Source organism: Sus scrofa, chromosome 9 (genome assembly GCF_000003025.6).
Source record: "Sus scrofa isolate TJ Tabasco breed Duroc chromosome 9, Sscrofa11.1, whole genome shotgun sequence".
In the NCBI taxonomy this organism is placed as follows: Eukaryota; Metazoa; Chordata; class Mammalia; order Artiodactyla; family Suidae; genus Sus; species Sus scrofa.
Window position 1 is genome coordinate 53,342,590 of NC_010451.4, and position 22,512 is coordinate 53,365,101.

Below are 22,512 nucleotides of genomic sequence, written 5' to 3' on the forward strand. Positions count from 1 at the left end.
AACCATGATCCATCTTGCACTTAGCATGGTTTTGTGGCAACACCCATATTGCTTCATTGAATTATACCTGTCTTCTAGAATTTGACACATTTCAGTGCACCATCCAAAAAACTGCAGTCCCCACCAGTCTCACAGAGGTGTTTGGAAGCTGTCAAGCTCAAGGTGGCAGATAAAAGTTTCGTGAAATTCTGATTTTTGCTTGAAAGCTCAGCTTTTATCATTGGCAACAGTGGTATCAATCATCAATAGTTTTTCTTTGAAATGACAGGCTCACTTCATTTATTTTTGTAAAAATGCCAAGAATACTCAAATCTGATAATCATAGTTTGTCTGCCAGTCATTCTTTCAAGTAAAAATCATGTGTGATGAAAAAAGGTAGCTAGTTCAGCTTAAAACTCATAATTGCATGAGTCTCTTGCCTCAAGACTTCACATCAGACTCCAGTCTGCAGCAGAAGTATTTTGTACATAGTTTCTGTTTCTTCTTTACACAGAATAGTAAAACGACATGTACACAAGGGTCAGCATTTAATACAGTTAATAATTTTTACTGCTCCATTAAGGACATTCTCCCCCCCCCCCCTTCTTTTTGGCCTCCCTGCGGCATATAGAGTTCCCAGGCTAGGGATCAGATCTGAGCCACAGTTGTGACCTACACTACAGCTGCTGCAACACCAGATCTTCACCTGCTATGTCGGGCTGCGGATCAAACCTGCATCCCAGCACTCCAGAGACACCATTGATCCAGTTGCACCACAGCTGGAACTCCTCATTAAGGACTTTCTTAGGTGAAATTGGCATTCCTTTCTTACTAAGTCTTTGGTAGTGAGGAATACCGTGATTGCTGGCACAGCTCAGTTTCACTGGCCTGATTCACACCAAAGCATCAGCAGTTTTTCCTGACATTGCTTTTGTCCCATTGGTGCAAATGTGAACACAATTTAAAAGACAAGTGTCAAAATTCCCGTTGTAGTTCAGTGGTAATGAACCCAGCTAGTATCCATGAAGACGCAGGTTCAATCCCTGGTCCTGCTCAGTAGATTAAGGACCCGTGCTGCTGTGAGCTGTCATGTAGGTTGCAAACTCGGCTGCGATCTGGCATTGATGTGGCTGTGGTGTAGGCTGGCAGCTCCAGCTCGGATTCAACACTGTAGCCTGGGAACTTCCATATGCTGCAGGTGTGGCCCTGAAAAAAAAAATAAGTAAAAGACAAGTATCGCCTTAATATTATTAGGAAAATAATTTTGACTTTGCAGCCCTTTAAAGAATCTTAAGGATCCACAGGATCCATGGGCCACATTATGAAAACCACTCCCATAGGGGATGTGTAAGCAAAAAATACAGGCAACCCAAGAGCTTAAAAGATGCACGCATGCGCGCGCGCGCACACACACACACACACACACACACACACAGAAATATATGAACATTAAGTAATTTGATGTAAAGGAATTAATAATACTGTATTTTTTAGGTGTGATAATAGTTTGAAGACTTTTTTATATGTAAACAGGAGTCTTTATTTTCTAGGAAACTGTCGAATTATCGGAATGATATGATGCTTGAGAATTGCTTCAGAAAAAAATTCAGTGGAAGGGGTTGGGTATAGTGGAGGGGAGTTTCAGTTAAACAGGATTGGTCATGCCTGAGGACTGTTAAAATTGGATGATGGGACTGGGGCAGGGGCAGGGAGAGAAGGTTATACTCTTCTTTTTACTCTTCTTTTTCTTTTAAAATGTCCCCTTTTTAAATTTTTTTTTTTTAAGGATCTAACAAACAGCAGTAATATGACAAGATTAATAGCCCCGTCTACTGAGTCAGTTTCTTAAAGTAGGGAAGTATTGCAAAGATCTTGGGTTTCAGAATCAGAAAGACTCTGCCATGTAAAGGCACTGGAACCCTGAGCAAACCAGAATCTATTTTTGTGCCTATAAAACTGGGACAATGCCACTTATCCCACGGGAAAAATAAGGGTGAAAATGTATGTGACGTGTTCAGCACAATAGTAAATGCACTGTAAATGTTAACAACCTTGGTGAAAAGGAGTCCAGATTTTTTTGTTGTTTTTACTGTCTGGGATCGGAAGGATGAGAGTTACAGGGTAGGAGGAAATGAGGCAACATTGGATTCAGTTCACTGTTTGAAATGAATGCGAAACCGTCCATAAATTTGTGTGGGAGTTCGGCATTTCCTTTTGACCATGGAACCTCCTGTCTGTTTTCATTCCTTTTTCTTTGCTTAGAGAGGCCACTGGTGGGAAATTCAGTTCTAGGTTCACCTGTTTCAATAGAGGAAAAGTTCATTTTAAGTCTGAGGAAGTCAAGACAGCTGCAAAAGCCACTTTCCTTCCTCTCTGTGTTGATACGCAAAAGGTAATTACTGAGAGCCACAGGACCCAAAGATAGTTAGCTGAAACAATTGACTCATGACATTTATTCCCAGACTTTAACCTTTTGTATTTCTTTTCTTAGAAGCAAGGAAATATATTCCACACTCGTTCTTACCTGATTGTGTACCCAGGCAGTTTTATCTGTGTGCATAAATGATTAAACTGGTACTAGGTAATACTGGTTTTAACCATGTGTGCATGAATCTGAGTACAAAATGAAATTATAACAGACAATGAAGAAGTTCTCCAAATCACCATATTCTTTAACATTAAACTTAATTTTGCTTTTTGAATGGGTACTGTTTACACACACTGCAGAAATCAGAATGATGCAGAAGATTTACATACCTTGAAACATCTCACTGCCCCCCGCCCATGGCTTTGTCTGTCCCCAAACTTGCCCCGCAATGATCAACACTCTTTTTTTGAGTATCTTTCCTGTGTTCATTTCTTTTTTTTCTTTTGTATTTTTAAGGCCACATCCACAGCATATGTAAGTTCCTAGGCTAGGGGTCGAATCAAAGCTGCAGCCACCAGCCACAGCCACGCCAGATCAGAGCCCATCTGCAACCTACGTTGCAGCCTGTGGTAACGCCAGAGCTTGTAACCCACTGAGCAAGGCCAGGTATCAAACCTGCATCCTCATGGATACTAGTCAGATTCTTAACCCACTGAGCCACAACTCCCAAGTGTTCGTTTCTAAAAAAAGAAGAAAATAGGGTTGTATTTATTCTCATCTCACAACCTCCATGCTCATGTCAACAGGTATCACTCTAAACATAGTGAAGCATTCCTGTCATGGCTCAACAGAAGTGAATCTGACTAGCATATTTGAGGATGTGGGTTCCATCCCTGGCTTAACTCAGTCCGTTAAGGATCCGGCATTGCCGTGAGCTATGGTGTAGGTTAAAAACACAGCTCAGATTTGGCGTTGCTGTGGCTGTGGCATAGGCCGGTGGTTGCAGCTCTGATTCGACCCCTAGCCTGGGAACCTCCATAGACCTCAGGTGCAGCCCTAAAAAAAAAAAAAATGATATTTTAAACATACTGATGTGCACTTGTTTGTTCACCTGTTAACGGTGTATCCTGGAGATCTTTCCATGCCAGTTTCCTGTATATGGATACTTGGCTTGTTTCCAGTCTTATACTGTCACAGATAACAGAGCAGTGATAATTTTGCATGTGTCATTTCATTTGTTTGCAATTACATCTGTGGGATATATTCCCAGAAATGAGACTGCAAGATTATAGAGTAAGTGGATTGTAATTTTGATAGACATTAAAGGAGTGCTGTATTTTTCATAACAAATCTAGAAAACTACTTGGCATTCAATAGTGGCTGACTCTTCTATGTAGAAATTCATTTAACAGAGTGATAAATTCTTCACTGTTTATTTCTAATCAGATTGTCCATTCTGGTTTAAGTGTTAGAGTTCCGAGATGGTTGCCTATGGACTGCAAAATTGTGATGTAATAACTTATGCCATAATGTAATGAGAATGGACAAAAGTTGAAAAATATGACCCACATTCTTAGCCACATAAATTGTGAGCTGTACCATCTCGTGAGCCCACTGACAGCAGGGTGCAGTGGTAGATGTGGCATAGAGCAGTGATTGACAGAACCAGATAAACTTCTGGGTGTGTCATCACTAGGTAGAGGTTTCACTGTCTCACTTCTGTGCTCTCATTTTTCTCTTGTGGAAAAAACTCACCATTTATTTGGAAGATGTAATTTAAAAATTGATAATTTTATAAAATAATACTTTGAAAAAAATAGGTAGAAAGTCTGGCAATTCGAAGTGTGTTTTATGAATCTGTTTACGTGGTTCCCTGGAAACAGATGTTTATCAGAGCATTGTGCTATTAGAAAGATAAGGGAAACCAGGAAGGTAGGAGACTACTTTGAGGAATAATGGAAGGATTATTGCTGGTCTACAGTCTAGCAGCTAATTGAAGTTACTTGGAGTTTGAAAGGAAATATTGGAGCCTTTAAGAACTAATTCTTGCTTTGCCATTATTTCATGGAATGGTATTGCAGGAGTAGGATAGAGATCAAATATTTGTTAAAGCATATTATGAGGTTACTTTCCCAAATTCCCTTTGTCCCAGGGGTCACTTTGTCTTTTAAGTTAGAAAGCCAGCTTCCCACTTGAAATTGGTATTATATCTAATTAGTCCTCAGAGATATTTGCATGTATTCACAACAAAGCTGGGGAAGCAGTTACTGAAATGTACCATATGTTAAGAAATAGGGAGTCTGTTCAAAACTAATTAGTGTTTGGTGTTTGAATAGTTGCAAAATGCAGATTTTTGGTAATGTTTATCATATACTAAGTATTCTTCTTAGCAACCTTGTAAACAGTTGCTGAATTATACCAGGGAAAAAACAGGGAGAAGCTAAGCAGTTTTTCCTGAATCCTTCAGCATCTGTAAAAAGCACCTAGTATTAGAAAAGGACATCTTAGACCTCATTTAGAACTGTCTTTACTGGTTATTCCCTAGATAAGGAAAGTTTAATAGAAGGTATAGTCTTACCTGTGGCTTGCTTAAAGGGTGGTTGGTGCTGTGCTTTCTACCCCAGCTCTCCTTTAGGCCTGGTGGTGGCTGCCTCTCCTAGCCATGCCCATTTTCTTCCTTCTATTAAAGTGCCTATTTAGAGAGCTTATGCTTCTTTGCATATGATGTAATGGTATGGATCACTTGCCATGTGCTAAGTGTCGTGCTAGCACTTGGCATATATATATCCTCCTATTTTCCTTATTATAACCCTGTGAGAGAGACAGTGTTTTTCCTTGAAGTGCAAAGTACTCTTCAAAAACTTGCAATTACTGTAATGAAAACGGATGACCTACTACAACACCTGGGATTAATATAACTTTTCTCTTTCACATCCCTCTCCAGCGAACTAGTAATGTACGATCCACATTTTTCAAGGACTGTTTATATGAAGTATTTGATGACTTGGAGTCAAAGATGGAAGATTCTGGAAAACAGCTACTTCAGTCAGTTCTCCACCTGATGGAAAATGGAGCCCTGGTATTAACTACGAACTTTGACAATCTCCTGGAATTGTATGCAGCAGACCAGGGAAAACAACTTGAATCCCTTGACCTCACTGATGAAAAGAAGGTAAGAAGTAAAGGATTAGTTCATCGCTTCTTCAGGCCAGCAGATTGTATCCTTATCAGAAACACTGTTTTCTGGTTCAGATAGTGTTTGGTACTGGTATTTATAGGGAAGTAGAAAGGGAGACTCTTATCCCTGGTTGGACTTTTGTTTTTTGGTTTTTGAGATAAAATCAGTGTACATTAAAAATCACAGATCTTGGAGTTCCTGTCATGGCGCAGCGGAAACGAATCCGACTAGGAGCCATGAGGTTGTGGGTTCGATCCCTGGCCTTGCTCAGTGGGTTAAGGATCTGGCGTTGCCGTGAGCTGTGGTGTAGGTCACAGACACGGCTTGGATCTGGCAGCTACAGCTGTGGTGTAGCTGTGGCATAGGCTGTGGCATAGGCTGGCAGCTACAGCTCTGATTTGACCCCTAGCCTGGGAACCTCCATATGCTGTAGGTGCAGCCCTAGAAAGACAGAAAGAAAAAAAGAAAAATCACAAATCTTAAAAGTGTTCAGTCCTATGAGCTTTGACAATTTCACACAAATTTTTTGTCTTTTTTTTTAGGGCATATTGAAGTTCCCAGGCTAGGGGTGGACTTGGAGCTGCAGCTGCTGGCCATAGCCACAGCCAGAGCAATGCAGGCTGCAAGCTGCATCTTTGACCTACACACTGCAGCTCTGGCAACTCTGGATCCTTAACCCACTGAGCGAGGCCAGGGACCAAACCCTCGTCCTCATGGATACTAGTCGGGTCCATAACCCACTGAGCCACAACGAGAACTCCCTCACACAATTCTAAAGCAAGAATATAGGAAGCCATTTGAACTGTAAGATTTAAGTCATTAACACTTGATAGTGTCAAATGAATACAGTATTAATTTCAAAGTTCTCTGTTAGGGAGTTCCTGCAGTGTAGGTCGCAGATGTGGCTTGGACCTGGTGTGGCTAGGGCCTGCAGCTGCAGCTCCGATTCAACCCCTAGCCTGAGAACTTCCGTATGCCACAGATGTGGCCCTAAAAAAAGAAGAAAAAAAAGTTCTCTGTTAGGATATGTTCTTTGTGATGTCTGTTGAAAATGTACAAAAACTACCTTATGATGTCTGAAGAGTAAGTTTCAGGTCAAGTGACAGCTGGGTGGAGGTAAATATTCAGTGGACACCTCAGCAGACTTTTTTTTTTTTTTTTTTTTTTTTTTTTTTTTTTTTTTTTTTTTTGATGTAGCCCGTACTCCACCTAAGCCATCTGCCATAATATGGAATAATAGATTTTGGCCTGTGCCACCCAACAAGAGAAGGCTTATTATAATGGTCATTAGAGTTTGTAATTTGAAATCTAGTACCAATAGATTCTCTAGGAAACAACACCACCTAATTGATGAACTCCACTGAAGCCATAAAAGGGAAAATGTTTTCACTGTCATGAGAAAATGTCAGAGAATTATGATTGAAGAAGGAAGGAAAAACAAAAACAAAACAGGTTATCCTGTTTTTTTCTCATTTATCTTGCCCTAAAGTTTTTGTAATTTTTCTTCTATACTTTATTTTCCTGGGAACCTGCCCCTGTGTCCAACTTAGAGCCCAGCTAAGTTAAATATCACCTCCTCTGAGAGCCTTTTCTGACCCTCCTGATGAAGAAAGGATCCATCCTTTTGTTTGGTGCATTTCCTCCCACAAAACACTTCCCATAGGTTTCCATTTTTACCTTGGTTTGTTTGTTTCCTGGCTGCTTACCCCACAGGGATAGAAACTCCATTTGGACAGGTACCTTTGTCAACCCTTCTTTACCCTGATGTTAGTATTTGGTACATATTAGGCACTCAGTAAATTTTTTTTTAATTAATCAATGATTGAATGGAATTCAGAAATGAATGACTTGAAAGTTTCCATGCAGTTTCTGATATAATCTCCAAAGATTATGACCAGCATTAGAAGCACAATGGGCCTTTTCAAAGTTACAAATATCAGACTTGAACTTTTTCTTCTCATTTTTATCCTGGCGCCTCAAGGTTTGCTTTGTATTTTAGACCACATTAGGTGCAATAGTGAAGGCTAAGGGTTAAAGCCATTGACTGGTAAGAATGGAGCCTGTTAATACTCTAATTCTAAATCTCTGTGCCTCTTAAATGTTTTTTTCCTAACCCATACCTTATTTCCCTATAATATTATAAATACAAATTTATTCTGTCTCAAGTCCTTGGGAAAGTTGAGCCATGGACTCCAGTTGGTCCTTATTGTCATTGTAATGTAAATTGTTCTTCATTGCTGGCTTTCTAACTAACTCAGAGCTGACTGAGTGATTTTTTTATTGCTTATCAGTTGCTGCCCAAGAAACCACCCTGAAAACTTTGGGGTTTAAAATATTTTATTTGCCTTGATACTGTGAATTTGCTACTTGAGCTGAGCTCATTGGCTCACCTGGGCAGTTCTGCTGGTTTTGCAGGTTACCCACGTGACTGCCATCCTCTGGTGGCCAGACTGGGTAGTGTAGAATGGCTTTGCTTGCATATCTGTCTCTTGCTACGGGCAGTTGGCTGGGCCATGCATCTCCAGCAGGCCGTCAGGCTTCTTCATACGTAGTTGGGTTCCAAAAGCAGCAAAAGAGAAATAAGACTTTTTGTACCAACATTTTCCAGGCTTCTACTCATGTCATGTTTGCTAATGCCTCATTGGCTAAGGCAAGCCATATGGCCAAGCATGGAGTGAGTGTGAAGCCTCTTTGCATCCAGAGCGTGGATGCATAGAGGCTTGACAGCTTGGGGATCATTACCGAAACAAGGTCATCCATAGCTGTCATGTATGTTCGCCACTGGAAAGAGCCCCACCATTTTTGCACATGATAAAAAATTTTAATTTTTGACTGTTGCTTTCAAAGAGAAATCACCAGACTTGGCTGCCATGAGTCTTAAGTCATGCCCGAAATGGAAACTGATGCCCCATCAGGTGGCCACATTCTTGCCCTATGCTGTCATGAAGCTGGAGAGCTCTGACACAGACCTAGTCCACAGAACATCCTCTAGACATTGGGACCTTGAAGCAAGTATTGAGCCCTGCATGCCTGGTTGAGCTCTGTTTGTGTTGTGTAGGTCCTGGAGTGGGCTCAGGAGAAGAGGAAGCTGAGCGTCTTACACATCCATGGGGTCTACACCAATCCTAGTGGCATCGTCCTTCATCCGGCTGGGTATCAGAATGTGCTCAGGAACACTGAAGTTATGGTGAGTGCTGCTGACCTTGCTGCTCTTGGCAGAGCCTTCTTGGGAAACCTCCACATACACCATTGGTCTCCCAGATATAGCAATGCCTTTTCATTAGTTATAAGTGGTTCTTAGTTTGTGGATGTGCGTGCCGTCTTAGGAGATGTCAAACATCTTTTGGAGTGTCAAATCCTGGACTTTTACTTTGTTCTTGATTGACAGCCAGCAGATGGCACTCTGTCATTGACATCATCTTCACATACAAAGAATGCATTACTGGAGTTCCTTGGTGGCTTAGTGGATTAAGCATCCAGCACTGTCACTGCTGTAGCTCAGATCGCTGCTGTGATACAGATTTGATCCCTAGCCCCAGGACTTCCACACACCATGGGTGTGGCCAAAAGAAAATACAGTACTTCCCTTCTTCATCATTTGGTACATTATAGTATTAATAACCCTCTCTGTGCTAAAACTAAACCAAAACTAATTTATGCAGCTTTTCACTGGCCAATCAGTACTAGAGCGTACGTTGTAAAGAAATTTTGTATAAATGGTAATGAGCTTAGATTGAACTATCATATGTATTGCTCAGTGGAAAGAATTGAAAAAAAGTTGGAAAGGGTGATAAAATGGAGCTTTTCTTCATGAAGGAAGAAAATGTGATGTTTTCTAAAGCATGAAGGACTTATCCAGATAGCTGTTATAACTGCGTCTGTCACTGACATTGAGTCATCCCTTAAGCAAAATCATTTCTAATGTTTTTATGTTTATGTGTGTATGAATGTGTGAGAACGTATGTGTTTATATATATGTATATGAACGTATACACACATATATATTGATGTTTTAAGTGTCAGGCTTTATTGGAACAAACCTGGTGATGGAATTATCTTCTCGGGTGATCTATGGCTCAGTCTGTAAAGCAAAAAAGGCAGATAGAGTCCAGAAAATGGAAAGAGTAAGATATATTGAAGACAGCTTTTTGCCTTATGGCCTCTGGGCACATAGAACAAAAAAACTGTAAGGCCATAGACCAGTGACACCCTGAGTAGAGACCCTGCAGGAGAATGCCAGGTAAAGAAGATTTTAGAACAGTCATCGAGTTTTACAGTACTAAACAATGAGGAGATCAGACTCCTTCATGGGATGGATCTACTTTCTTAAATCTTACTTAATTGGTCATCACAATCTGTGAAATGTAGCAGTTATGAGCCTGTTGACCTTTTTGTTTCAGAGATGTCTTCATGGTGTCATTAATATATTGTTTCTTTTCCTATAAGAGAGAGATTCAGAAACTCTATGAAAACAAGTCATTCCTTTTCCTGGGTTGCGGCTGGACAGTGGATGACACCACTTTCCAAGCCCTTTTTCTGGAGGCTGTCAAGCATAAATCTGACCTAGAACATTTCATGCTGGTTCGGAGAGGAGATGTGGATGAGTTCAAGAAGCTTCGAGAAAACATGCTGGACAAAGGGATTAAGGTCATCTCCTATGGAAATGAATATGCCGACCTTCCAGAATATTTCAGGCGGCTGACATGTGAGATCTCCACAAGGGGAAGATTAGGTAAGATGCTTTGGGAGACTGAATGAGATGAGAAAGCAACCCCTCATACCTATTGTGGCAGGTAAAGTCATTGCCAAGAAGAGGAATAGAATCCTAACCAGATCATGAAGGAGATCTCGGTCAGTCTTCAGGCTAGACTAATCAGGAGCTCCCATTGTGGCTCAGTGGGTTAAAAACCCAACATAGTATCCATTCGATCCCTGGCCTCACTCAGTGGGTTAAGGATCTGGCATTGCTGTGAGCTGTGCTGTAGGTCACAGACGCAGCTCAGATCCCACATTGTTGTGGCTGTGGCGTTCGTAGGTGGGCAACTGCAGCTCCAATTTGACCCCTAGCCTGGCAACTTCCATATGCTGCAGGTGTAGCTCTAAAAAGACTAAAAACAAATAGATAAAACAGATCAGACTAATCAGTGAAATGCAATTAGAATTTAGATTTCAAAATAGAAAAGGAGTTCCCTGGTAGGTCCACAGATTAAGGACCTGGCATCACTGCAGTGAGTTGGATCACTGCTGTGGCTCAGGTTCAGTCCCTGGCCTTGGAACTTCCACATGCTATGGATGAGGCCAAAAAGAAGAAAAGAATGACAACTTCCTTTTGGCTAAGGCTATGAGAATATATTTGTGTAGTGTTGGTTGGAAGGTAGTTAACAGAGCTTCTCTGAAGGGGAAATTTGAAATATGTTCAAAATTTTAAAACCTTTGACTCAGAAATCTCACTTGATACAGTTTATCTTAGGAGATATTTCTCCTGAGGAGATAATTGGACAATTGAACAATTACGTGATACAAATGCACAGAGATACAGGTGTGGGAATGTAATTGGTATTGTATATAATGGCAAAAATTGGAAGCATCTTAAAATGTTCCAGTAAATAGGGGATTCTATAAATATGCCATTTATTAATTGAAGAAATACAATGAAGCTGTAACAGGAAAAAATGCTTTTACTGCCCAAAATGATGTCAGGGACATAATATTTTAAGTGCAGAAAAAAGGTTGTAAAGCGCCACCATTGGAGTTCCCTTTTGGCACAGTGGGTTAAGGATCCAGGGTCGTCACTACTGTGGGATGGATCACTTCTATGGCGCAGGTCATTGCTGTGGTGTGGGTCTGATCCTTGGCCTGGGAACTTCCACGTGCCATGGCCAAAAAAAGAAAGAAAGAAACACCACCATGCAGAATTGTAGATAATGTTCTGTTCGTGTCTATGTGCTTATATCGAGAAATATCCAGGAGTTCCCATTGTGGCTCAGTGGAAACAAATCTGACAAAGACTCATGAGGTTTGATCCTTGGCCTTGCTCAGTGGGTTAAAGATCTGGCATTGCCGTGAGCTGTGGTGTAGGTTGCAGACCTAGTTCGGATCTGGTGTTGCTATGGCTGTGGCATAGGCCAGTGGCTGCAGCTCCAGTTCAACCCCTAGCCTGGAAACTTCCGTATGCTGCTGGTGTGACCCTAAAAAAGACAAAAAAGAGAGAAATATCTGAAGTGTACTAAATTAACTGTGGTTGTCTCTCTGTAGTAGGATTTAATGTGGTTTTTTAATATTTTGTTTCTGTGTTAGTATTTTCTACAATGATTATGTATCTTTATAAACAGAAAAACAAACCCTTTAAAAATGTTAGTTGGAAACTGTTAAGGTGGAATTAAGTCAGAGCTTGGTGGTATTACTTGCTTGACATTTTACCTCCAGGTTCTAATATAAAAGTCAAATGGGAATAAAACCACAGCAAAGGAAACCAGAAAGAAAACAAAAAAGACAGCTTACAGAATGGGAAAAAAAAGGATCAGTTTATTAATGGCTCCAGGCAGGTTCTCAGTCACCCTCCAAAATGCAAAACTTTTTGGTGTAGCTAAATTGGAGAAGGCTTTTTAAAACTTCAGTTTTAATGAACCAAGCCCCAGGATATGGCCTTCTGACTCACCACCCAGTTCCAAAGAAACTTTGCTGCTGAATGTAGGATATGTTCTTGAAAAGTTGTGTGTTAATATTCATTTTCATTCTCAATCTGAGTGTATCTCAGGGGGCTTGTTGAAGTACAGGTAATTTAATAAAGGGGAACTTGTCTTATACCCAGTAATCACTCCCAGCTTTCTTTTCTGAATCACATTGCTTCAAGTGGAATTCTCCTGTGATGCAAAATTCCACAAGCTCTTATTATCCACGGCTAGGTTTGTGCTGAACTTCATTCAGAAGTTCCCAACCCAGATACCAAACCTGAGCCGCAACAGTGACAACACCAGATCCTTAACCCACCAAGCCACCAGGGAACTCTCATGGCTGGGTTTTGATGGAACAAGATTTTTGAAAGGCATCACCTTAATTGAACACTAGAAACCAGGTTTACCCTTTCTCCTGGTTTTTAAGAAGACTTAAAAACCCTTAAAAAGGCAGATCTTCCAGTTTATCTCTTTTGTGAAAACAGTTTGTTACCTTTTCTTGGGGATGTGTTTTCTGCTATCGCGCAGTGTTTCAGGTTCTCTGTTGTTTGCCCACACGCAGCACTTTCATTAGATTTTTTCACTGGACCCAGAGTACATACCAAGCTCTATGTATTTCTTTTGATCTACATTCTGAGATCTTCTACCCAGGGAAGATGATAAAGTTGAACAAAAGCCTGCTGGACAGCTGTTCCTGTACACTCAATCTTTTCCTGACAAAAATCATCAGAAGTATCTTTCATTAGCATAGACTTCCTAACAGAGTAGCTTTACCCAAAGCTATCACTCATTAGGGTATTGGAATTGTTAAAAATCAAGGATTTTCAGTGTGGTCAAGGGACTTTATTAGAATGATCAGCTGAGTTTGTAATCTGAAATCTAGCCAGAGCAGTTTTAGGTTAAAAATGTTTTTTTCGTTTTGAGACAAATCAAGCTTGTCTTCCATCCTTGATTATGTTCTAAATCTCTGTAGATAAACATCAATAAGTCAGGAGTCTTTGCTGCTGCTGTTTTTTAACCCTGAGCTTTTGCTGTGTGCCTGATATTGTGCTTTGTATTTACTTTTGCATTGTGAAAATTACTTGGGTTCAAAAGATTCCATAGAATCCTGGTACATTTATTTCAGAAAAATCAAGTAATGGGGAAAGAACATAATTCTTTTATAGTTCATTAATGTAATACAAGAGTTGTTTCGGTGTGTTTCCAGTTAACAGTTTTTCCCTATGCATTTAATTGTGGTTGAAAAGAAATGTACATATAATCCTGGTACTTTTTTATTCATAGATTTTCTCACGTGGCTACAGTCTTCATAACCAGTATTTTTAGAAACTGTTATAATCCAGTGTGAATGTCTTATTAACGTAATTATTCCCCTATGTTAGGCAATTTCCTTTTTTTTTTTTTTAAAGTTTTTCTATTGTAAATAATGTTGCAATGAATGATATATTCATCCCTACAGTTTTTCCTTTTGCCAGTAATTTCCTTAGGATGGGTTCTCAGTGTAATTGCTGAGTCAGAGGGCAGTGGCCATTTTTAGTGGTTGGTGAATATTGCTAAAGTGCTTTACAAGAGGGGAATACCAATATGTGTGTTTGACTGCTGTGTCTTGTATACTCTAATTGGATGTTTTTCTTTCTTTTCTTTGCTTTTTAGGGCCGAAACTGTGGCATATGGAAGTTCCCAGGCTGGGGGTCAAATTGGAGCTACAGCTGCTGGCCACGGCCACAGCAACATAATTGGATGTTTCTGAGTGCTATTCTTCCATGTTTTCAGTTTTGAACTTTCTGCATGTTTTCTATCCCAGTGCTGTCCAGTAGAATTTTCTGCAGTGATAGAAATATTCTGTAATCTTCACTGTCCAGTACATTAACCACAAGCCACATGTGGCAGTTGAGCATTTGAAATGTGATTAGTGTGACTGGGAAATAGAATTTTCAATTTAATTTAAAACTGAACGCCACTTGTGGCCAGTGGCACCATATCAGATAGTGTGGCTCTAAACCCATTTTATACTGTGGGAGTGTCTGCTACTTCTCACTCTTTGACTTTGATGAATTTGCTCACTTGCATATGCTGCTTTCCATCCCAGGCTGGAGTCATTTTTTTAATCTAAACTTGGCCTTCTAGACTAGTTAGGGACAGCAAATACAGTTGTTTTGTCCACAAGGAATGTTAGTGCTCTCAGGGACCTCGCTGCTTCCCTGTTATTTAATGCTACAGTGCCAAGACTAACCCGTTTATTCTCTCCACCTCCTCCTGCCTTAAGTGCTCAGTACTAAATAATGTCATGCTTCTTGGACCACGTGTTTTCATCTCCCTTAAGCTGGTTGTTTTTTTCTTCCATTAAGTTTGAGCTTTTCAGTCTAATATCTGATACTGATGTATGTTCTCTTTAGCAGGGATGGTGAGAGAAGGTCAGCTCAATGGCTCGTCTACAGCACACAGTGACATAAGAGGTATACAATTTCTTGTTCTGTTTGTCAATTTGTTAGCCAAAAATGTTTTCCCAAGACTTGGAGAATGATGACTTACCTCTCCTACCTGTGAAGAATTCTGTATTTTCCTATCACGTCTTACATGTTTCATAATATCTCATATGGCTTGTCTTCTGAAGGGTTGACTTACCTGTCTGTAGCTTTAGATGTATAAATTTGTTTCATGAAACCTTACTCTCTACCTTTTCTTTCTCTCCACAGACTGTAGTACATGAGAGGGCTAGAGGAATCCCCAGCCTTAGACCAAGCGGAAAGGGCCTACCATGGACAATTTCTAACAAGTAAACTTACAAGCTCCTCCAAGTACCAAAACCCAGAGGTTGAAGGTTGGGGTTAGAATTGGGGGTATTCCAACTTAACTTCATGCCAGCTGGTTCTCGATAACTCTGCGGCCTGTTCCAGTTCAAGAAAACTCAAGTGATAACAGGACCCAAGTGCAGCCCCCACCCCACCGCCAGGCTGGATGTGCCTGTGTCCATAGCAGACTGATGGGACATCTCCACTGACAGAGGCCGCAGCTCTTCATGAAGGACTTGGGATCTAGATGCCGCGGACCTGCCGTGGCCCTTGTTGCAGTTTTGTACTCTACACTTGGTTTTTCAATTAAGCTTAATGGCTTTTTTAAAACATGACTTGAAGCTCTAGTTTTCTAGATCTTTTACAGTGTACAGTATTTTACATAACTGAGCTGTATTAAAACCTTGTTCATTTACTTCCCAAGGGCCCTGGCTCTACTTTTAGAGTCACTATAGAAAACTCCTACCACGCAAAGGTACTGACAAGCCTAATTTTTGCAATTCCATTTAGACTTTAAAAATTCTGTTCTGTAGTTCCCGTCGTGGCGCAGTGGTTAACAAATCCAACTAGGAACCATGAGGTTGCAGGTTCGGTCCCTGCCCTTGCTCAGTGGGTTAACAATCCGGCATCGCTGTGAGCTGTGGTGTCGGTAGCAGACGCGGCTCAGATCCCACGTTGCTGTGGCTCTGGTGTAGGCTGGTGGCTACAGCTCTGATTAGACCCCTAGCCTGGGAACCTCCATATGCCGCGGGAGCAGCCCCAAGAAATAGCAAGAAGACAAAAAATAAAAATAAAAAAATAAAAATTCTGTTCTTTCACCTTGGGGGAAGGTGATATTCTCCAATCACAAATTTTTACCTGATTCTTCAGCATTATCAATTCATGCTGCTTCCCTTCTTACTATAAACCCTAGAACTATAAAATAATTCCAAGACCTAAGAGGCAATTTATTTATGAAATTTATTTTCTTATATAAATTATTTCTCTGGGCAGACGGCCTTCACCTTATTGCACTAATAGCACATCTGTAATACCAAGCTACAGGACAAGTCTTAACAAGGTCTGTATTCTTCAGCGTAGCACTTGTCTACCAGGCACTGTGGAGGAGGATGAGAAGCCAGGATCTGCTTGAATGAAGAGGGGCAGGGGCAACGTGTATCCCCTTCTGACAGTTTTCTTCCAGGAAGGGGAACATGCAAAGTTACGTCTGATTTGGGAGTGGGAGGCTTTGGAGACTGAGAAGCCTGGTGCAGCACTGCAGCTCAGCTCCCTCTGTTTCTAAGGGAAGTGGGGACTCCTCTTTCACTGTAACACATCACTCTGGCCTAGCTGATGCTTCAGGGAAATGGGGCAGGGTCATTATCATATTAGCAGCAATTAAGAATAGGCCATACACTGCCACAGTGTGGGGGGTGTCATCCTGGTCCCAGGGACCTGAAAGCTGTATATCCTAGGGAGAGGTGCCACTTGAGACCTAAGAGCTGGCTCTGAAAGCTGGAAAACTGGAAACTGCTCAGACAGCCCCATGACCACACTATGCGGCAAAGCTCTGGTGTTGGATGTTCTAACCAGGTCAAAACTGTCACGAGACCAAGTCCGTAGACAGAGTAAAGGGGTGCCTGAGCAGGAACGGAGAGGTCCCGGGGGGTGCAGGTAGTGGGCAGTGACTGTAACATGATTAGGCCCTCCTTGCAGATGGAGGCTCGGCTGAACGGGGAGTGGGGTCAGGGCTGCAAGTCCCCAATGCTCCCCTCACTCTGCCTTTAAACTACACTGAAGACAAGTTGCTCACATACTCTAAAGCACATTCTTGATACAGGGATGGGGGCTTTGGAGGGAAGCGGTGATTTTGGTATTCAGCAAGAGCCACTTTAAGCCTTCATGAGGGCAGCCACCACAGCCTTGGCGTTAAGACTGCGTAGGTCACAGTAGGTCTGGCCAGTGCCCACAAAGACGATGGGTTTGCTTGTGATGTAGGTCATGGAAATAGCAGCTCCCACCTGAAGCAGAGAAAAGAGATACCCAGTCACCTCTAGGCCACTGCTTTTCACTCGCTCAGCAACCAGTGTATCCTTAGCACCTCCACTCCCCTGTGGAGGACGGCCATTCCACCTCTCCCAGTCCCACTCTGTGTTGTCCACATTTACCTTGTCATCAATGGTATCAAATTTGGTAAGCACAATGCCATCAATGAGCCGAGGCGTCTGAGCCATGGAATGGTCAGCCAAAGCTCTGTTGAACTTGACCTGGGAAGGAGAAACATGGTGTGAGTATAAGACATACCTAAGGCCATAGCTGAGGTTGGAAAAAGCAGCAGAACTTAGCCCTTACCAGCTGGTCCACAGCCTCATTGCCTACTAAAGCCTCCCCCACAAACAGCACCAGGTCAGGTGTGTTGACAGTAATGAGCTTGGCCAGGGCGGTCATCAGAGGGGCATTGTCTTGCATTCGGCCAGCTGTGTCCACCAGCACCACATCAAAGCCTTGGTTACGAGCTAGAAAGAAAAAAGATGCTCAACTCAAAAAAAGCTCCTGGACTGTCACTCATATTATTTCCAACTTCCTCTCAAGAAGTCCTAGATTGGCCATCTTAAAAGTCTATTTCCTTAGGTTCTGAATCAGGTTACAGGTAGTGTGAGAAAAGATTTCCTGTGCTCAGCCATCATGCACATTCGGGAAAAGGATGGTAGTGGAACAAAAGTAACTGACTAAAGGTTTCTTTGGTTCAGATATAGTAGCTTTGCCTGCAACTACATGTTACCCCAAAGCCAAGCATGGCACATTACTAGCCCTGCCCCATTACTGAGCAGTAAGTTGGTGGAAGGGTAACCCTGGTCCTTGGCAAGTTCCATGAGAACCCAAGGAGAAAAAACTCAAGACAAGCTCCTCCCACTTGCTGTGCACTGTACCAAAGGCAATAGCTTCCATGGCAATGCCGGCAGCATCCTTGCCATAACCCTTCTCAAACAACTGCACCATGGTGCGGCCACCATGATTCTCTGGGGGGTGCAGGGCACTCAGGCGCCGGGTGTGTGTCCGCAGCTGCTCCACGGCCCCAGCACGAAATGTATCACAGGCAGCTATGAGGACACTGAAGCCATTCTCCAGCAGCCAGAAGGAAATCTGCAAAAGAGGCAAAGAAAACCGTCACCTAGAGCCAGAGTCACCAAGAAACAGTGAAGAAATGTCAGCGGGGCTGGGGAACCGCACAGACCTTGGCAAGATTTGTAGACTTCCCCACTCCATTAACACCACAGAAAGTGACCACATAGGGGCGCTGATGACGCTGGGCATCCATGATGTCCCGCAGCATGTCTACACGGCGCTGTGGCTGCAGAATCTGCACCAGGGACTCCTGCAGAGCTTGCTTTACTGTGGAAGTCACCGCTGAAAGGTGGGGGAGATATCCATAAGCCCAAGTAATGTGCTCTAAGAACGCCCAGCACTTTCCTGAGCCAAGGGAACTAACTAGGATCTCACCCAGGAGTCCACACCACATCTGACAGTCCCAATAAGCACTTTACAAGTATCAATTCGTTTAATCCTTTTTTTTCTTTTTATGGCCGCACCTGTGGTATATGGAAGTTCCCAAGCTAGGGGTGGAATCAGAGCTGTAGCCACTGGTCTATACCACAGCCACAGCATTGCCTGATCCGAGCTGCCCCTGGACCTACACCGCAGCTCACAGCAACGCCAAATCCTTAGCCCACTGAGCAAGGCCAGGGATCAAACCCGCATCCTCATGGATACTATGCCAGTTCTTAACCTGCTGAACCACAACAGGAATTCCTCAACTAATCCTAATAGGTGTCATTAGCACTTACATTCTATGTCATGTAATAGAGATCAAGAGGCTATGGGATTTGTCAGAAATCACAAGCCTATTAAGAATGGAGGTCAATGCGCTAGCCTCCTGGGGGTGTGGTGCCCTAGCTAAGTACTTTGGGTCTAGGGAGATAACTTACTGCTGAAGGTCCCCATCACCTTCCCTTCCAACTTGCTGGCCACAGATTCACAGAGCTGGACTGCAATGTCTGCTGCCACATTCTTAGCTGAGGAGATAGGGGACAGGTGTGGTGTGAGTGCCACACTAGCAGTGAATGACCCTCATGGTACAGCCAAGAAACTGGACGTCGTTCCACCCCACACCATCCCTTCCCCATAAACACAAGTGCCCCTGTTCCACAGGCTCACCAATGAGATGGTCACGCATCTTATCCAGCACAGATTCCATGTCTTCTCGACTCAAGCTCTTGGAACCCACAAGGCCCTTCAGCATCCCAAACATGCCACCCAGAGTCCCTTTGGTAGAACTGCAGGCACAGGAGATGATACAATGTATAGAAAGCCAGCAGGCAGCAGTCAAGTCTCATCAACTGTGCAGCCACACCCACCACCACCACCTGGAATCTCCTACCTAGGTTTGGTGGAGTTTTGGGTGGCCCCTTCATCATCTGAGCTGCTGCAGTCCAAATCCTGAAGCTGGCCTCCAGGCCCAGTCCCTCGAATCTGAAGGGTATGGGGAAAGAAGTAGGTGGGATCAGGAACACTAAGGGCTGGGGGTGGGGGGGGCAGGCAGGATTTGCCCTGTCTACACTGTCCCACCTCTTTGACTTGGAAAGCTCCACATGGAACTCACTCCCTCGCTCCAACAAACCACTTCCTCCCCCATTTCTTCTTAAGGGGACCCTTCACTCTGGATTCTGCTGCCTCCTACCAAGTTGATGTCCTCAGGCGGGGCCGCCTCGGGGGCTCCATTGGTGGTGGGAGTACTGTAGTCCAAGACTTCCTTGTTAGCAGAGCCACCCAGTGCCCACACACGGGGTGCTTTTTTGCCTTTCTCCTTGGGAGCATCTGACTTTGTGGACTTGCTGCAAAGAATTATAGCACAAAGGGTTATGGTGGAGAAGCAGGAGAGAAAACCTCCACCCAAGAAAGAGCCAGAGACTCCCCTGGCCCCCAATGTATTGAGGTAACAGTACTTAGGGCAAAAGCTAGAATGCTCACCCCGACTTCTCCACACCCCTCCCATGCTTCTGAATGAACTCTTCTCGCTTCCTACGGATCAGTTCCTCTTTGGAAAGTTCCACCCCATTCTCAGGCCCCACTGGGACACCTGACTTTTCTGTGGGGACTGCTTTGCTGGTAGCCAAAGGGCCATCAGAACCTGTCAAGGAGACAACTGACTGAGGAAAAAAAAAAGTACCAAATTCCAACAAAATAGACAGATGGGAAACAGCTTTCCAAATCATGTAAAAGCAAACATCCTGGAGATCACAAAGATTGGAGACCACGGTGAGGGTGGCGGGCCCCTGATCGAGGGAGGCAAGCAAGACCAAAGAAAGGAAGAGGGAACCACTCCAGCACCGTCTGAACAACTTCCATGCCCGGGATACCCAAGGCTGTGACGTTTCAAACTCACCCTCTTTCTTGGCCCCCTTTTTTTTGCTGTTCTTTGCTTTTTCCTTGGGCTTTTCACCCCGTGTCTCAATCATGGACCTCACAGGTTTTTTGGACTTTTCAGAATCTTCAAATTTCTTCATGGTAGTAGGAGCACGGATCTTACTGCTCTCCTCTGCTTCGCTAAAGAGAAAAGAGAATGGTCTCAATCCAGGGGAACGGGCCACACGCCAAGAGGACAATCAGAACTGGGCAACACACTTATGAGTTTTTGGGCTTTTTTTCTGGCTGAGGAGTGCAGCAGCTTGACATGGGATTGAACTCAGGCCGAAGTGGTAAAAGTGCTGAATCCTAACCACTAGACCACCAAGGATCTCACAGAAGTGTCTTTTTTCCCCTCCTTAATGAGAGTTGCAATGTTTATTTCAGGTTCTCTCTTTTTTCCTTCTCCCCCTTTTTTGCCACACCCAAGGCAATGTGGAAGTTCCTGGGGCTAGGGATTGAACCTGTGCCACAGCAGCGACCCAACCCACAGCAGTGAAAACGCAGGAGCTTTAACCCACTAGGCCACCAGAGAAATCCCCTAGGAGTGTCTTTCAAGCCACAATTTATGACCCTTGGGAAGGAAAGGAGCTCATCAAGCCATAGAAATCGATTTTAGAGAGGGGAGGCCTCTCACCGAAGGAGCCGCAGAAAGTCATTTTGGAAATCAAAAGTGCCATTCAATAGACTTAAAGCACTTTGCTGTTGAATCTCAGTGCGGTACTTGTCCCGAAACAGCCGGTGCACATCATCTATCAACTTGTCTACATAGGTCAGTGTTAGGATCTTCTGAAAACCAACCTGTTTAGGGAAAGAAACAGAGCCAACAGATCTGCTTACATGCCAGCCAGAAGAGGGAAGCCAACTCAACCCAGGCCTCCAGAGACTGGCTCAGCCACCTGGCAGATTTCCCTGACCTGAGGAGCAGCCAAGCTCTCTGATGGGGCCCAAGAGCTTCTTCCCTTTCCCCCTCCACCCTCCCTGTCTTCTCACTTACTTCATCATATACACTGGGTGCAATTAATCAAGGTTTTCTTAATATCAGAACTACACTGCGAATGTAACATTGCCCCTCTAAAATACCCCCACTTACCACAAACACCAGCTCAAACTGGTTGTCCAGTTTATACTTGAGTGTGAGTGCCTCATGGGTGAAGGAGTTGTTACCTCCCCTTTCCTGGAAAAAAAGAGTTATGTCTCAAAGCTCAGACTATCCCCACCAAACCCAGACTTGGGCCCCTCTAGGATTACCTTTAGGAAAGAGCTAGACATTCCCCCAAAGTCAAACCTGTCCCCAGGGCAACAAGATGCGGGGGCACTTCTCTCCACCATTTCACTAGGGAGAAAAGGAGACACCAAGCTGGAGGGCAGAGGGAAAGAGGTGGGACGTGGAAGGACACGTGCGGGCTGAAAGGGAAATAGTCCCCATATAAACAATCGCAGCTGTATAGTATTAGTTCCTAAAAGACCGTTTTCTATTCAGTATCCCACTCAGCCATCGAAACAAGAGAAAATCAAGCTGCTCGGGGCAAACGGAGGAAACGATGGCAAGTCTCAACAGACTACGGAATCCAGCCAGAGTCCCAGGAAGCGGAGGGGGAGGGGACGTCGCAAAGTTGCGGGATGGTGTGATAGGAAGGGAGAAAAAAGTGGAGTCCCGGTTACGAGTGAGTGGCCAGTCTGAGGTGGGCCGAGGGAGTGGGAGGAAGGCACGGGATCAGTCGAGGGGGACTATGGACCGGGTCAGAGAGACGAGCCCAGAGTTCTGATCCTGCGGGGGCGGTACCTGCAGCAGCACGGAACGAATCAACGCGTTAACCGGCCCGGTGCATGAGTCGCTCACGCCCTGGAAGCACCAGAGCACGAGCCCGCCTTTGGAGAAAATGGTAAAGAAGTCGAGCATGGCGGCAGCGGGAAAGGAGCCGGGGCCGCCGCCGGGAACTCAGGCCGCGATCACCGCCGCTTCCTGCTGCGCCAAGCTCAGGACACGTCACACCAGCGGCCCCGGAAACCGGCTCATCCGCACTTCCGCTCAGCGGCCCCGGGATTCCTCCCCCACTCCTCCAGCTGGCGCGCGGG

The 22,512-nt window shown here is 43.8% G+C and overlaps 2 protein-coding genes across 4 annotated transcripts in view; one reads left to right on the forward strand and one right to left on the reverse strand.

Moving 5' to 3' along the window:
* The window catches only part of FAM118B (family with sequence similarity 118 member B), a 48,808-nt gene extending 33,392 nt beyond the window's left edge, over window positions 1-15,416 (forward strand). The window contains exons 4-8 of one of the 2 annotated variants that reach the window (XM_005667489.3): window positions 5,292-5,519; window positions 8,584-8,712; window positions 9,972-10,257; window positions 14,599-14,655; window positions 14,896-15,407. In XM_005667489.3, the coding sequence (XP_005667546.1) occupies window positions 5,292-5,519; window positions 8,584-8,712; window positions 9,972-10,257; window positions 14,599-14,655; window positions 14,896-14,909 (714 nt within the window). In that variant the 3' untranslated portion in view covers window positions 14,910-15,407. Of the gene's footprint in view, window positions 1-5,291; window positions 5,520-8,583; window positions 8,713-9,971; window positions 10,258-14,595; window positions 14,656-14,895 lie in introns of both variants that reach the window. The other variant, XM_003130065.5, reaches the window with a different exon arrangement.
* On the reverse strand, window positions 15,933-22,496 carry SRPRA (SRP receptor alpha subunit). Of its 2 annotated transcripts, XM_003130057.5 has the most exons (14): window positions 22,220-22,496; window positions 21,527-21,610; window positions 21,071-21,234; window positions 20,414-20,574; window positions 19,999-20,158; window positions 19,709-19,862; window positions 19,409-19,500; window positions 19,186-19,304; window positions 18,957-19,043; window positions 18,206-18,378; window positions 17,901-18,114; window positions 17,323-17,486; window positions 17,139-17,237; window positions 15,933-16,991 (listed from the first exon to the last, which is right to left on the reverse strand). In XM_003130057.5, exons 1-14 carry the CDS (start codon window positions 22,334-22,336, stop codon window positions 16,863-16,865), a joined length of 1,917 nt encoding a protein of 638 aa, XP_003130105.4. In that variant the 5' UTR covers window positions 22,337-22,496; the 3' UTR covers window positions 15,933-16,862. The 2 variants fall into 2 exon arrangements, with proteins under 2 accessions (XP_003130105.4, XP_020918768.1); XM_021063109.1 differs by having other exon boundaries at window positions 19,999-20,574; window positions 22,220-22,448.

What these genes read in the sequence shown, in the direction of transcription:
- SRPRA (XM_021063109.1), bottom strand. Translation starts at nt 22,336, where the DNA reads ATGCTCGACTTCTTTACCATTTTCTCCAAAGGCGGGCTCGTGCTCTGG. An exon ending in GGTGATGGGGACCTTCAGCA is followed by an intron (nt 18,379 to 18,956) that starts GTAAGTTATCTC and finishes CCCACCTTTCAG; the next exon opens with CGGTGACTTCCACAGTAAAG. An exon ending in CATGGAAGCTATTGCCTTTG is followed by an intron (nt 17,487 to 17,900) that starts GTACAGTGCACA and finishes TTTTCTTTCTAG; the next exon opens with CTCGTAACCAAGGCTTTGAT.